The following is a 13108-nucleotide window of genomic DNA, read 5'->3' as shown; positions in this document are numbered from 1 at the left end:
TTGCAGTGGATAGGCCCAATAAGAATTGGGCCACTTCATCCATGTCATAATATACTGGGCTCGGTAGATTAGGCCCATGAAAAATGACATGAGTGTGGTTATCAGCACGTGCAAGTCACATGCATCGGCCATGTATGATGTATCTTGCTTGCTGCCTTACCTCTAAATATTGTGACAGGAGACCAAACTCTTTTCTCCAGCCTCATAAACGTTGGAACCCGCGAATTGTGGTACGATTTTCACGCGAACAGACAGACGGACAAGTAAACATCGCGCAATTTTAATTCTGAAATCGGGAAAGTACAATTGATCGAGGAGAATAGGGTTGAAGAAGTAGCCCACAAAATCAATGACGGAGGATAGTTGCCCTAGGGTTTCGTCGTCGGAACCAGATTCAGCGACGACCAAGCAAAGGTGGGATGCTTTGATTTTATGGAGATTGACTTAGTTTGCCTCAGATTTTTTAGCTTTCTGTTTTTGCCACTCTAGACGTGGTTGGATATTTTTGTTGTTTTCTTTCACTTGAATTTAGTTCCGCCCCGGGAATGAGCAAAAAGATGGAAAATTCGCTAATGGGTTATGAAAATGAAGTTCGAAATTTTGTTAGAACTAGCTGGACTGAATGTTGCTCTTTTCTTCTATCTTGATTTGCCTTTTGTTATGAGTTTGACGGAGGTCGTTGCCACTGCAGCGGAATCTCGTCATTCCCATAGAAAAAGACAATTTGACATAGGAGAGAATACGGAAGAGACCTCTACAGTCTATAGAGTGTGGTTTTGAACTTGAAATCTGAAAGTGAAATTTCTGACTGGTGGTTTGGTCCACCTTCCATGTTGTGCTTTCATAAAGCATTAACCCACAAGTCTCCAGTATTTAATTCCACTGAAAAATTAAATAAGATAAGCGGTTTTAACAGTTGTAAGCGGTTTTTGTAGGAAAAAGAGAAAGTGGGATCAGCCCGACGAGTCATTTGTTTCTGCTGGTGTAGCTTTTCCAGGAATTTTTCCACTGGCAAACATGGGATCTCTGGCCAGGATAACTCTGCCTGCTGTCTCCCCGGTATCTGCTTCTCCTGCAATCCCTTTTCCCACTTCTAGTGGCACTCCGCTGCAAGTTGTTCAGGTGCCTTTACAGCAGCATGCTGCTGCAATTGTCCAAAAGCTAGTCCAAGTAAGGGTATATTGAAGTTCGGCTCTTCACTTCTGTAAATACATGTTTATGCACTCATCTTTGTGATTTGTGGCCCTCTCATTCGTGGTCAAGTACAATATGCTTACTGACTGACTAAACATCCCCTTTTAACACAGTGCTGTTTCTATTTTCCATCCACTCTGTTGATTCAAGAAATGGTTTTTAAGACCAACTCTTCGTTATTTGGCTTTTTTCTGTTTCCAAAATTTCATGCAATCGACTTGGGTTTTGTCCCATTGGGTTTGGGTGCTGTTGGATCTGCACAGGATAATGTAATAAAAGTGCAAGAGTGGACGATATCCTGTATAATCCAGTGGCTCACAAACCCCATAGGGTAATATCTATGTTGGTAGCATCTACTAGAACCATTTAATCTTTTGATTTTCTTTTATTAAATTTGAACAAAATATGTTTCTTCGGTTGCTACTAGCTTTATTTAGTAATGCTTCTGGACACTTGACACACTTTTAGGACTTTCAACCCACTTTTGTTCTCACACAGTTCATTTTTTCTTTAAATTTATAGCCAAAGATCCAAGATGAATTAATAGCAAGAGAAATTGTCATAAATGATGCTGATTCTGCTATCCGCTATAAGCTCACCAAGCGGCAAACCCAGGAAGAGGTAAAATTTCAATATTTTGGCTTATGTAATGTAAGGAATTCTCAGGATACACATATAGCAGAATTATGGTGCATAAGTGTTTCTATTTGGTCTTGGTTGGGACCTGGGAGTTGATAATTTATTTGACACTTTACAGATCCAGAAGACTACAGGGGCTGTGGTAATAACTCGGTAAGCCAGTTGCTGGTGATCTTTCCATTGTGTTTACTTTGCTTTTCTTTCACTTATGGATTGGAACTTTCAGTGGAAAATACCGGCCTCCTAATGCGCCACCTGATGGTGAGAGACCCTTATATCTTCATATATCGGCTGCTTCACATGTAAGCACTCTTGTCTTGTGCATGGTATGAAAGCTAGTCAAGAGAACTGTTAAGACCTTGAGTTTTGATTCTGGCAAGATATTACTTTTCGTAAGTTCATCTATAGGGCAATTGTTAGATGAAGGCTTCTATGCCGAAAAGATATGTTCAGTTGAGAAATTATGATCCTGTCTGAATTCTGATGCCATTCACGTTTTGAACATTTCCCGTCTTTTCAGTATTCAGTTTTGTGTTTGTTTCTTTCGAATTGTTTTTGTTATGTTTACATGTTATGTTGTGGTTTCAGTTGGAAACAACGGCAGAAAGAATCAAAGCAGTTGATCATGCTGCTGCTATAGTGGAAGAAATGCTGAAACAGGCAATAGTGAGTAGTGGAGCTAAGGTAATTCTGACTCTGAGAGATATTGCAATCTAAATAATTGTGCATACTTGATTATTTCAACTCCACATGCTGTGTCTCAGGTTGATCATTTATTGTATACACGTGTCTTTTTGGGATTTGAGGCAGACCCATCGTTGAACATTGTCTCACGCATCCGTGGCCCAAATGTGAGCTTTTTCTTACTCATTTCTCTCCTTTTCTTTACCTCATTATTTTGTTTACTTCAGTTTTTCTCTTTGATGTCTGCCATGTTTTTTGGAGGATATGGATAGAGGACTGTGTTAAGAAAGAGACCTACCACTTTCTACTTGAAAACATTATGCACTGTCTCGGTCTCCCTTTATAATTTGCCTACTCTTTTGGATTTTTCTCATTTAATCTGTGACTTATGCCTGGGTTTTTATGGGGAGCTGAGTGGTGGGACGGGAGAATGCAATAGTTCAGTTGCCTGGTTTACTATGCATTTCTAGAGGTGTTTTATGGTTATGGTCATGCATGGTTATTGTTAGACCATTTTAGTGCTTTGTCATACTTGCAGTTATCTTTACAATTATGCCAAACCTGTTGCATTCTTGTTTTAGCTATATGTTGATCAATGACTTAATTTGTTTTTTCTCATCAAAGATAAGAGATTCTAATGTTTGAAGCTTTCTCTATATCTCCATGCAATCTGGAGAGATTCTTTTGTGTTGCTGCTGGTTGGGTTTTGTAAATGCAGGACCAGTATGTAAACCACATTATGAATGAAACAGGAGCAACTGTCTTACTAAGAGGAAGGGGTTCCGGGTATTCTGAAAATGGGCAGACTGAAGGTTGCTATTATGGTGCATTTTGTTAGCATTTGCTATTATTTGCATTGGCATATTGGTCATATGTCTTCTGCTTTGCCATGCTTGCAGAAACGCAAGAACCATTACATCTGTTGTTATCAAGCAATGACCCACACACTCTTGAACGTGCAAAGCTCTTGGCGGAAAATCTTTTGGACACAATTAGCACTGAGTGTGGTGCATCTAGGTAATTGATTTTTTTTAATGCTCATTTGTAAGGTGAACTTAGGACTGTGCCCATCATAAGGGCAGTATTCCAACAGTATATTTGTGTCATATCTTTTAGAGAATTTATTGTATTCATGAGAGACTGATGGTGTCACCCTTGTTATATGTTGAGACCTATCTAATTATGTGAACTCCAATTTGACTTGTTTCCAAGAATTCTCAATCTTGTTATACTTCTTCAAGGGTTCATGTATCTGTATTCAAATGGGAGGGGAAAAAATTGATACAAGTTCCTTGAATTTCTTACACCAAACACGATGCGTGAATCATATAATGAAGTGCTTGGTCAATTTATGAATTACTATTGGTTGAATTCAGACAAGTATCTGTTTCAATCCATTAATCTACCTCCAGTTTTTGGAGGATAACTTATTGCCTTGTCATGGTCATATGCTGTAGGGTATCTTCATGCAAGGAGTATGGGGCTGTGCCACCTCCACCTCAGTTGCAGGCTGGAATCCAGAGTCCGGGAAGTGCATCAAAAGTGAGAGATATAGCTCCTTTCAGCTCAACTGCTTTGGCTGCTGTGAGCAGTGTCGCCTCTCAGGGTGCGCTATCTCAATCTATTGGATCGTCAAATCCTGGCCCACCACAAGCAAATACCGCTTTCTATCCTCATGGTGTGACAAGTGGAACAAGCTATATTGGTTATGGTGGAATATATCCACAAGCCACACCATTGCAACAAGTTGCCTTAGCCCTTAGGCAGTCGACTTCTCCAGTCACTGCTACAGTTTCTCCCGTTACCACTCCAGCTAGCATTGAGCCACCAACAGAGGTGAACCTCCCTGTGAAAGATAAGCGCTCCCAGAAACGGAAGTTCCAGGAATTACCTGCTGCTGCAAAAGGTCCAGCAAATCAAAACCAGGTATGGCAATTTCTCCTAATCAGGGTAGCAAGGGGGGAGAATGGGTCAAAAATTTCCCATCTTTATAATATGTCCTCTGTTTTATTTCCCACATTTTCTTGGCATCAGACTATTCACGCACTCTGAATGAATTAGTTGCTTAATATGAGTGTTGACTATTGAAGTCCAAATTCTTCTACATAAATTGTTGCATTTATATTACATCTTTATATTGAAGCTAAATTTATTGCTGTAAGTATCTTTCTCTGATTTTTATTACTTCTTGTTCCAGGTATTTTCACTGACCTTGTATGAAGCTAACAGGCTGATACTGGACCTCTATGTTGGACATTTGTATCTTTCACAGGGTTGAAATCAAGGTGGCATGATATAGCTGCTTGCTATTTCATTGCTTTGTTTCTGGCGCTCGGCCAGATACTATGCTCTTTATTTCGTATCTGTTTATGGTTTTTGCATGGAGTGCACACGAGCACCACTTTCAGCTCAAGTTTTCTGACAAATTATGTTGATGCTTAGGAAATAGAATTACTGATAAATGAAACCTATAGAAGCTTAGTCCTGTGTCTACTTGTACTGATGGATTCACCATATCTCTTGAGTTCCCTCTTAACTCATATAATAGTTTGAGGCTGGTGCTTTTCTGCTGTTTTCATGTTTATATTGCCAAAGGCGGAAATTTTGAGCAGAGATTTGCATGCTTAATGAAGATTTTGCTAACTGCATGGCTTTATGACACCATATTCCTGCTAACTTGAGGGATCTGGTATATGCTTTCCCAGAAGAATATACAGGGATCAGAATTTCCAATGCCACGTGAACTAACATCACATGTAGGTGCAAGAGACAATTTGGTTGACCAAGATCCAAATAAGTTTGTCAAGCCAGCGCCTGATGGAATGCCTCCACCTCCTCCTAGGCGCATATCGCCTCCCTCACCCCCACCAAAGTTTAGCCCAACCCCAAAAGTGCATGGAGACAACAACGGGATACACAGATCAAAATCAGAGGCTGTACCTGGTAAATTTTGCTCTTCTAGCTATTATGTGAATTATTGTGATTCATCTCCTTTAGCAGGAAATGGTCCCAATCCTGAAGCAGTTGACCTCAACTTATCTGTTCTCTATGTTCTTACTGAAAGTATCTTTTTTTCCTTATAAAAAATTGTCTTGTTAGATACTTTAATCCAGCTGCTGGAATATGGAGATGATGATGATGATGACAACCTTGAGGAAACGTCCACAGTGCCCTTAAAAAACCATTCAAGTTCTCCCACTGTACCAAAACCTTTCTGGGCTGTATGAGTTTGATAACCTCGACCACCCACCCACCGGGGATTTGGGTGTTTGGGAGTGGAGATTCTATCCTTCGCAGAAATGCTACCTGGATGAAGGATAAATTTCACAACCTGATTGGACATGTAGCAGTTCTCATTACCACTACTTAATTGAGGTATTGGTGCTCCCTCCGGAAAAGGCATGTATTATGTCCTGTACATTAGTTGTAGAGATTTTCCGAAAATGTTTTGGGTTTTGCCTGCATCATGCACGTCCTTTTTGGCGTTAGATCTTTGTCTAGTTCTCAGTTCCAGTTTAATAAAGTTAATTGTGAGCCAGTCGATTTGAGTGATGCTCAAGCACGGAGGGCCAAAAAATAAAGGAAATAAACGGTGCATGCAGAGCCCAGCAATCCAACGAACTCCCTTGACCTTGGGAACTAAAATGGAGAACTGGGGAAGCAAAAAGTGAAATAATGTATCAAATCCTACACCATTTTTTTTCTCAAAAATCTGGAAGATCGAACCTCGGCAAGTAAAATCCACAATGTATGCGGTTGACCTGTATTTATGCTAAGAATTAAGAATCACTTTGCGAGCAGAAAGTCGAGTGGTACAGCACCAGCGGTGAAAAGCACAATAGCAAAAGCACATAATACTGGACCCAAAGGAAAAATTATTGCCTCATGTTCACAATGCAAAAGACGCAATATAATGGCATTTTCTACTAGTTCCGGAATGATTCAACCCCTGGTATTCGCATAATCATTTGGCTCATCATTATCATCCCTGTTGTTTTCGTCCAACATGCCCTGCCCAAAATCTTCATTTCCAGCTGCTTGATTACCAACCAAGGAATCTTGGCTTTGTTCGCTCATCCTAGTTGTCTCGTCATTCAAAATAGAAGACAAGCCAGCTTGACTTCCAGAGAAATTACCGTCACTGCCACCATAGTTTCCAACACCTTGCACAGAATCACCACCACCATACCCGCCGCCTCCTCCACTAGTATAACTGTCAGCACCACCAAATCCACTGCCTCCACCAGCATACTGGTTGCCGCTGCCAAAACCTCCGCCTCCACTGGCATACTGGTTGCTGCCGCCAAAACCACTGCCTCCACTGAAGTTGCCATCTCCGCCAGGATAACCGCCACGTTGATATCCTCCACCCTGATATCCACCCCCACCATAGTTACCACCCTGACCACCATAATTGAATCCACCACCACCACCACCACCACCAAATCCACCTCCAAAACCCCCACCCCGAGGTTTCTCGGTCGCATAATTCACCCTAATTCTTCGCCCATGTAGATCCTGAAAAATTCATCATTAGACGCTTCAATCCCAAACCAAGTTGAAGCTTTATATGCAGAAACATAGCAATGCTACTGAATTGTCAGTTGGAAAAGCTAATCGAAACCAGTCACAAACAAAAATTTGCAATATTATTTTGTTCAATGATGAAATTAAACCTCTTGAACAAGATAGACCAGGAAAAAAAAAAAGCTACAATCCACACCGATGTCTAAATTTTACTTAGAAAGTCCTAATGACTAATTCCCCTCAACATAAGCTTTAGCATACTCTTTTCTCCTTCCACTGCAGTAAATTGCTAGAAATTGAAGGGTAATTTGTTGCTTCAACTCAATGTGAGTCGACATTGCCAGGAAATAGACATGTAAAATGAGGAAATGTAACATGCAGAAACTTGTAGAGCTATTTTCCCCAGAAAGCGTATTTTTCACTGGAAATTATTTGAAGTTAAAAATCTCCACACGAAAGAAAGGAATTTCTAGAAATTTACAAGTGTTTTGATTAATAATTATAAGGAACTTTCCGCTCAGTTAAAAATAAGTTTATGGTGCTGATATGAAGAAATTAAACCTCAATTACCTGGCCATCAAATGCCTGGATGGCACTGGAAGCAGCTTCACTTGAAGTGAAAGTAATAAAGCCAAATCCCCGTGACCTACCAGTCTCACGATCCAAAATAACCCTAGCTGCAAATTATTAAAAAGAAATTATGATTAATGTTGAAATCTGGAAATATTGGCCATCTACAGCAGCCTAAGAATGGCCCTCTCAGATATGCGGGCAGTCAATACAGTAAAGACCATTTGCACCCAATTGAAAGCAACAATCTGAAAGTCTACTCCATTGGTTATCTTTAAGGATAACCAATATGGCATATTTGTATCAGCATACATCACCAGAACAACAATTCTTGTTCAGGAACTATTCTAAAGTATCAACAGCAAATATCACAGTCACCATGTCAAAACGAAAAAAGGCAAGACCAATGAACATCAATTAATCAATTTTTTGGTAGAAAGACAATACCTTCAACTACTTCTCCATACTGGGAGAAAGCTTCCCTCAAACTCATTTCATCCGTGCTGTATGAGAGGCCTGCAAGAGAATAGCATTACATACTAGAAGACAGCAGAAGAAGTTGATTCATCATGAAGAACAGGACTACCACACCTCCAACAAAGAGCTTTGAAGATGATGACATGCTTCTTATTGCCTGAAAAAGTGAAGCATTTGGGGCAGAGAGTTCGGACGTAACATGCTTGGTGACAGTTTGTTTCAGGATGTTGCCAACTCTGTTCATAAAAGCCATTCCTGTACCTAAACACAAGGAACGCACCCAAAAAATAATAGAAAACAAATGTGGTTAGCACGAGCCATATTGAGTCAAATGTGTGTGTGTGCAACTGGTATGTTTGGCTATTCTAAGAGATATAAACATCTTGGCTCAAGCAGAACACATTGTTGAAATTTGGGTTGAGCATCAGTCAAAATTGTTATTGAGGTTAACTTAAACATCTAATAAGCCAATCAAAATGAGGACTAACTGAAGCGAACATGCATCACTGTCAAGTATATTAGTGGTTTCACATGTAACCTTCAATTCTAACTTATTTGCTCTAGTTGAATTAAAAAACACTGGATGACTATGGGTATTCAACCATGATATCACGTACTCATGACCTGAGTTGAAATGAGCTTTTACAAGCCATATTGTGCTGCATACAGAGAGCTACCTCTAATATCAAGACCTATCAAGACTTAATTCAAGTGATTTTCAGCAGAGAGTAAGAAAAAGGTAAACCATCCGCATTTCAATTCTGTTCCCTTCTCCATTCACTTTCTTCAAAAATCAAAAGCAAATCCTATTTCTAACCATAGAAAAAATTGCAGTAAAACCGCTGAAAATTTTTTAATAACGATCAATCTTCACAAAAGAATGTACACAAATCACAACAAAGGAAACCCTCCTTTTTCACTTCATTCGGAATCACACATTCTATCATACCAAAATAACACAAAAAATTTATATATATAAAGAATCACAGTAAACAGATAGTGGCATTAAAAGAACAAGAAGAAGCTGGCTCATTATTCCATATTTGATAATCTGAACTCCTTCCCGAAAAAAACAAAAAAAAAAAAAAAAAAGCTCCGATAAACCCTAAAGCCTAGCTCCGATTCAAAGCGAAAATCCCAATGTAAACTATTAACCGATCATAAAAACGGCCCAAAAACTAGAGGAAATGGTATTAGGGTTTTAGCAGTAGAGATGCAAAGACGAAGAGAATCACACCTCTGAACAATTGAAAACTGCACCAGAGTTTCTCTCACTTTCTACACTCAGAAAAGGGTTTTGAAGTTGGAAATTCAACTGGGGCGCAATATTCTGTGAGTGAGTGCACATCTAGACCATGTGATCAATAGATATCGGCCCTAGAATTTGCATAAGGCGGTGGTCATTGGTCAACCATAAAATCAGTCTGTTAATAGTCGTCTGATTTTGGTTACTAATTTCGTGACATATGTTTTAATTTAGAATTTGATTATTATTTTTCTCCCACCATATAATCCATTATATACTTTCATTTCTGAGTGCTCTCTCTTTTTTCAAGAAAAATAAAATAAAATAATACTAAATTTAGCATAATGGTTTTCTGTTATATGGCCCACAAAAATGGTCTATTAAATATATTTGTGGAGATGCAATAAATTGATTCAATATTTTTCATTAGTTGATCATTTTTGTATTGTTTTTTCACTTCATTTGTTAAATGCACCGTAGCAGTCTCTTATCTCTTAAATATATTTTACGAGAATAATTATATATTATTTTTTTTTTTAATTATTAACGTATCGAATCAAAGTTTAAATTTAGTATCAGCTTATTATCATCCCTCGAGACTTCTCGTCTATCAGCTTATTATCATCCCGACAACAGTTAATGCGAAAAATTATAATTTAAATTGAATTTGGTCGAATCAGGATGAATTACAGGACAAGTATAATATGGTTATAGTGTGAATGATATGTAGTTAAGAAAAAAGTTGATTTGATCTAAGAATTTAGCGATTAATGCTGGCACTACTGCTCTTTGGCTAACAACCACTTTCCATTTTGAGAGAAGGGAGGGGAACAAAATTAGAGCATCAGTACCCAAAACTTCAAATTTCTATTATCAAGATATGTGATGAACAACTGATGAACCAAGAATGGAACTCTTACACAGTAGGATACAACGTTTTAAAAGTGTAAAAAGAATTCTTAAAAATATCGAGTTCCTTCGTTAATCAAGTCCCTACAGTACCATATACGGTTATCATCATTTCTTACCGTGTAACGATTTCGGGGATGCCTCAAAAAGATCTAATAGGAAAACCTCTAAATCATCGGACGTGTACTTGATGTGTTTCTCACTAATATGATTAATGTGTCGTCCAACAAACGTTCGATAAGCCTGGATTACCCTGAGGGAAGTTGAGATCCGAAGATCGTCGCGGAGCTGAGAATCTGGGACTGACCATCCTGTCTGGCTCTTGTAAACCTCCTCGAAAGCAAGATAAAAGCTCTGCAGTCTCTCCTTGAGAATGGTCCTTGATATAGAGTTGGAACCGGGATGCTGGATTCCCTCATCCTTTAGTAAGGCAAGAATCGAGCTCCAAGTAGCTCTCTCGTAATTCATTGCATGCTGCTGAAATTTCCCATTATGTTTCCGTATCCATTCATCGCCTAGCACGGTTCTGAGTTCTGAATTCTTAACCTTTTCAGCCATGTAATGTATGTTGTTCATCAAGAAAAGGTGCTGCAGTGATTCGTCCTTGTATAACTTAGATTTCTCATCAAGATTGCATTCCAGGATGGAGATAAGGGATCGGAAACGGAGAGCCATTGGAGACCTGGAGGGGCTTTCACCAACGTTCTCATCTTCAGTGATGGGACTCATGTTAGGTGAAACTGAAGGTGAACTTTCATTGTCTTGGTCCTTCAAGACCTCATCCAGAGTTTTGCTGTAATCCATGAGAGTCTTGATGTAGTTCATAACATATCTAGTGAGGTGATGGACTCCACCGCCAGGAAAAGCGTTGGCCGAGACATTGGAGGCAACAGCATTCTCAAATTCAAGAAACGTTGCCTTTGCGCAATCTCCCAATCTCTTTAGGATGTCCTGGCATTCATTTGTAACACAAGATCCAGCCTCGTCGGAGTATAAAGCCGCTATATCTGGAATAAGATCTGCGAGCACCTCGTACATGTCAAGAATCCGAATCAACTTTTCCGGTTGATGGGGCCCAATGGCTATGGCTTCGCAGAAGTTCAGAAGCTGCAAAATTGCCGTTCTTGATGACTCGGCAAAACAAACAGAACTCACTGATTCAAGCTCTCCAAAAATCTGATCCGTCAACAACTTTTCGCTCGCAAGATAAACCCGCACGAAAACCTTCATAGCTCGCATCCACCTCCTGATTTTGGAATTCAATGCATTCCACTCCATTTTCAAAACGTCTTCAATGCTAAATTTCTCGACTTCAAGAATAAAAAGGCAGTCATCCAGGGCATCCTTCTGGACGTTAACAAACACTTGAGAACATTCTCGACCATAATTTGAATCAAACATCAAATGGGCAATACTCTTCAGGTCTGGTATCACGTCTGGATGCACCAGCTCGATGATATATTCCTCCGAGGATCGAGCCATGCTATCTCTTTGGACTATATCTTCGACAGAATCATCCCCAGAGGAAATAACAGAGCCCGCCTCAATGATATCGTCCTCACTAGAACGAAAAGACATATGCTCAGGCTCAAAAGGCTGCCTATTCTGAACTAACAAGTGCCTGAACTCCTCCTCAAGCCTAGCCATTGCTGTCTGAAGAACATCATGAGCCCTACGCAGCAAACTCGTATCTTCACCACTGTTATTTAGACTCCTATTCTCCAAGGTCTCCGTTAATTTTCGAGCTTCATCGACAGCTTTCAAATACTCATAAGACTCCTCAGGGCCACAATCCCATATCATCAACCGATCATTCTCCCACTTGATGACTTTATCCTGAATCTTATTTAGCTGCTCCTCAATCTCATTAAGTCCCTCATGTTCTTTAAGTTCTTCATTACTGCTTTCACTAACTCTAGTTATATTGGTTAACTGTGACCCAAGATTTGCCAAGATTTTCCTAGCATCATCTGTCAAATTATGCTTTGTCTCCAATGCTTTCACAATATGCTGCACCGCAGCAATCAAGTCTTCTTCTGCTTCCATCACAGATGCTGCAGCTGTACAGTCTCCCATACCATACAAGAACCCTAAGCTCAAGAAATCTCACTAATACAAGAACTGCTTATGATATCACCACAAACAAAATCTCCAACACTTGTTATCTTGACCCAAAAATCCAAAACCTCAAGCAATCCAAGAACAACTTTTACAAATTGAACAAATAGCAAAACCAATTTAGTACAGCTCCTCAAGGTATTCACAAGGCAAGAATAATGAAGATCTGCAATTGCCAGCCCAAAACTTAAGAAGGTTTGATATCAAAACTGCAAAACAGCCCCTGGCTCAAGATCAACCTTTTGACCCCAATCCAAGAAAGTCTCAACATATATCTATTCTCAGAACTATCACAGCTCCGCTCCCAAGCAGCTGCCGAGAGCAAGAACCTGTAGAAGCTCAAGATTCTCACAAATCTTTGCTATATCTTGAACAAGAACTGAAGAAACCAACACACACACACACAGAGAAAACGTATCTCTGCTTAAGATAGATATTTGGAGAGAGGAAAGACGAAAAACAGAGAGAATATGACTGACCCTTTATTGATTAATCATCTCAGAAGCTGAAAAAGCCGGCATTAATGACTGATCTAGAGGACTTTAACGGATCTTCCTTGCTTTAATTCTGAAGCAAAAGAAAAACCCAATCTTTGTTGCTTGATATTTTACAATTTTCTTGCAACCGTCTGTCGCGGTAGCTTTTGAGTTTGGACCCTCCCACTCCCAGTCTTCTTGAAAATAATAAAAAAATACTAAAAATTCATGGGTAAGACAGTCAATCGGACTCTTCTTGAAAGTCGAG

The 13108-nt window shown here is 39.5% G+C and overlaps 3 protein-coding genes across 6 annotated transcripts; 1 reads left to right on the top strand and 2 right to left on the bottom strand.

Moving 5' to 3' along the window:
• The first annotated feature begins 155 nt into the window (after positions 1-155).
• Positions 156-6055, top strand: RIK (RS2-interacting KH protein). Of its 4 annotated transcripts, none has more exons than XM_020699163.2 (12): positions 156-414; positions 936-1176; positions 1717-1815; positions 1952-1986; positions 2060-2135; positions 2422-2517; positions 2598-2684; positions 3236-3329; positions 3417-3534; positions 3975-4443; positions 4715-4776; positions 5066-5352. In XM_020699163.2, the coding sequence occupies exons 1-12, from the start codon at positions 350-352 to the stop codon at positions 5196-5198; spliced, it is 1575 nt and encodes a 524-aa protein (XP_020554822.1). In that variant the 5' UTR covers positions 156-349; the 3' UTR covers positions 5199-5352. The 4 variants fall into 4 exon arrangements, with proteins under 4 accessions (XP_020554822.1, XP_020554823.1, XP_011098743.1 ...); XM_020699164.2 differs by lacking the exon at positions 4715-4776 and adding an exon at positions 5617-6055 and having other exon boundaries at positions 157-414; positions 5278-5460; XM_011100441.3 differs by lacking the exon at positions 4715-4776 and adding an exon at positions 5617-6055 and having other exon boundaries at positions 158-414; positions 936-1170; positions 5223-5460.
• A 195-nt stretch (positions 6056-6250) lies between these two features.
• Positions 6251-9486, bottom strand: LOC105177361 (uncharacterized). Its single transcript, XM_011100482.3, has 5 exons — positions 9329-9486; positions 8206-8352; positions 8062-8130; positions 7615-7721; positions 6251-7035 (listed from the first exon to the last, which is right to left on the bottom strand). Exons 2-5 carry the CDS (start codon positions 8342-8344, stop codon positions 6460-6462), a joined length of 891 nt encoding a protein of 296 aa, XP_011098784.2. The 5' UTR covers positions 8345-8352; positions 9329-9486; the 3' UTR covers positions 6251-6459.
• A 699-nt stretch (positions 9487-10185) lies between these two features.
• EXO70E1 (exocyst subunit exo70 family protein E1) lies at positions 10186-13104 on the bottom strand. The gene is made up of 2 exons (XM_011100443.3): positions 12844-13104; positions 10186-12693 (listed from the first exon to the last, which is right to left on the bottom strand). The coding sequence occupies exon 2, from the start codon at positions 12320-12322 to the stop codon at positions 10355-10357; it is 1968 nt and encodes a 655-aa protein (XP_011098745.1). The 5' UTR covers positions 12323-12693; positions 12844-13104; the 3' UTR covers positions 10186-10354.
• Positions 13105-13108: the final 4 nt, after the last annotated feature.

This window comes from Sesamum indicum, linkage group LG9 (genome assembly GCF_026168435.1).
Source record: "Sesamum indicum cultivar Baizhima isolate 11 linkage group LG9, ASM2616843v1, whole genome shotgun sequence".
Classification (NCBI taxonomy): domain Eukaryota; kingdom Viridiplantae; phylum Streptophyta; class Magnoliopsida; order Lamiales; family Pedaliaceae; genus Sesamum; species Sesamum indicum.
This window is presented reverse-complemented; position numbering and strand designations above follow the sequence as displayed.

Bases quoted from the DNA above. Each gene is read 5' to 3' on its own strand.
- RIK (XM_020699162.2), top strand. From the start codon at position 350: ATGACGGAGGATAGTTGCCCTAGGGTTTCGTCGTCGGAACCAGATTCA. The intron at 2,518-2,597 runs GTAATTCTGACT...GCTGTGTCTCAG, and splicing joins TAGTGAGTAGTGGAGCTAAG to GTTGATCATTTATTGTATAC. The intron at 2,685-3,235 runs GTGAGCTTTTTC...TTGTAAATGCAG, and splicing joins CACGCATCCGTGGCCCAAAT to GACCAGTATGTAAACCACAT.
- LOC105177361 (XM_011100482.3), bottom strand. From the start codon at position 8,344: ATGGCTTTTATGAACAGAGTTGGCAACATCCTGAAACAAACTGTCACC. The intron at 7,722-8,061 runs GTATTGTCTTTC...AATAATTTGCAG, and splicing joins GTATGGAGAAGTAGTTGAAG to CTAGGGTTATTTTGGATCGT. The intron at 7,036-7,614 runs GTAATTGAGGTT...TGAATTTTTCAG, and splicing joins TCCAGGCATTTGATGGCCAG to GATCTACATGGGCGAAGAAT.
- EXO70E1 (XM_011100443.3), bottom strand. From the start codon at position 12,322: ATGGGAGACTGTACAGCTGCAGCATCTGTGATGGAAGCAGAAGAAGAC.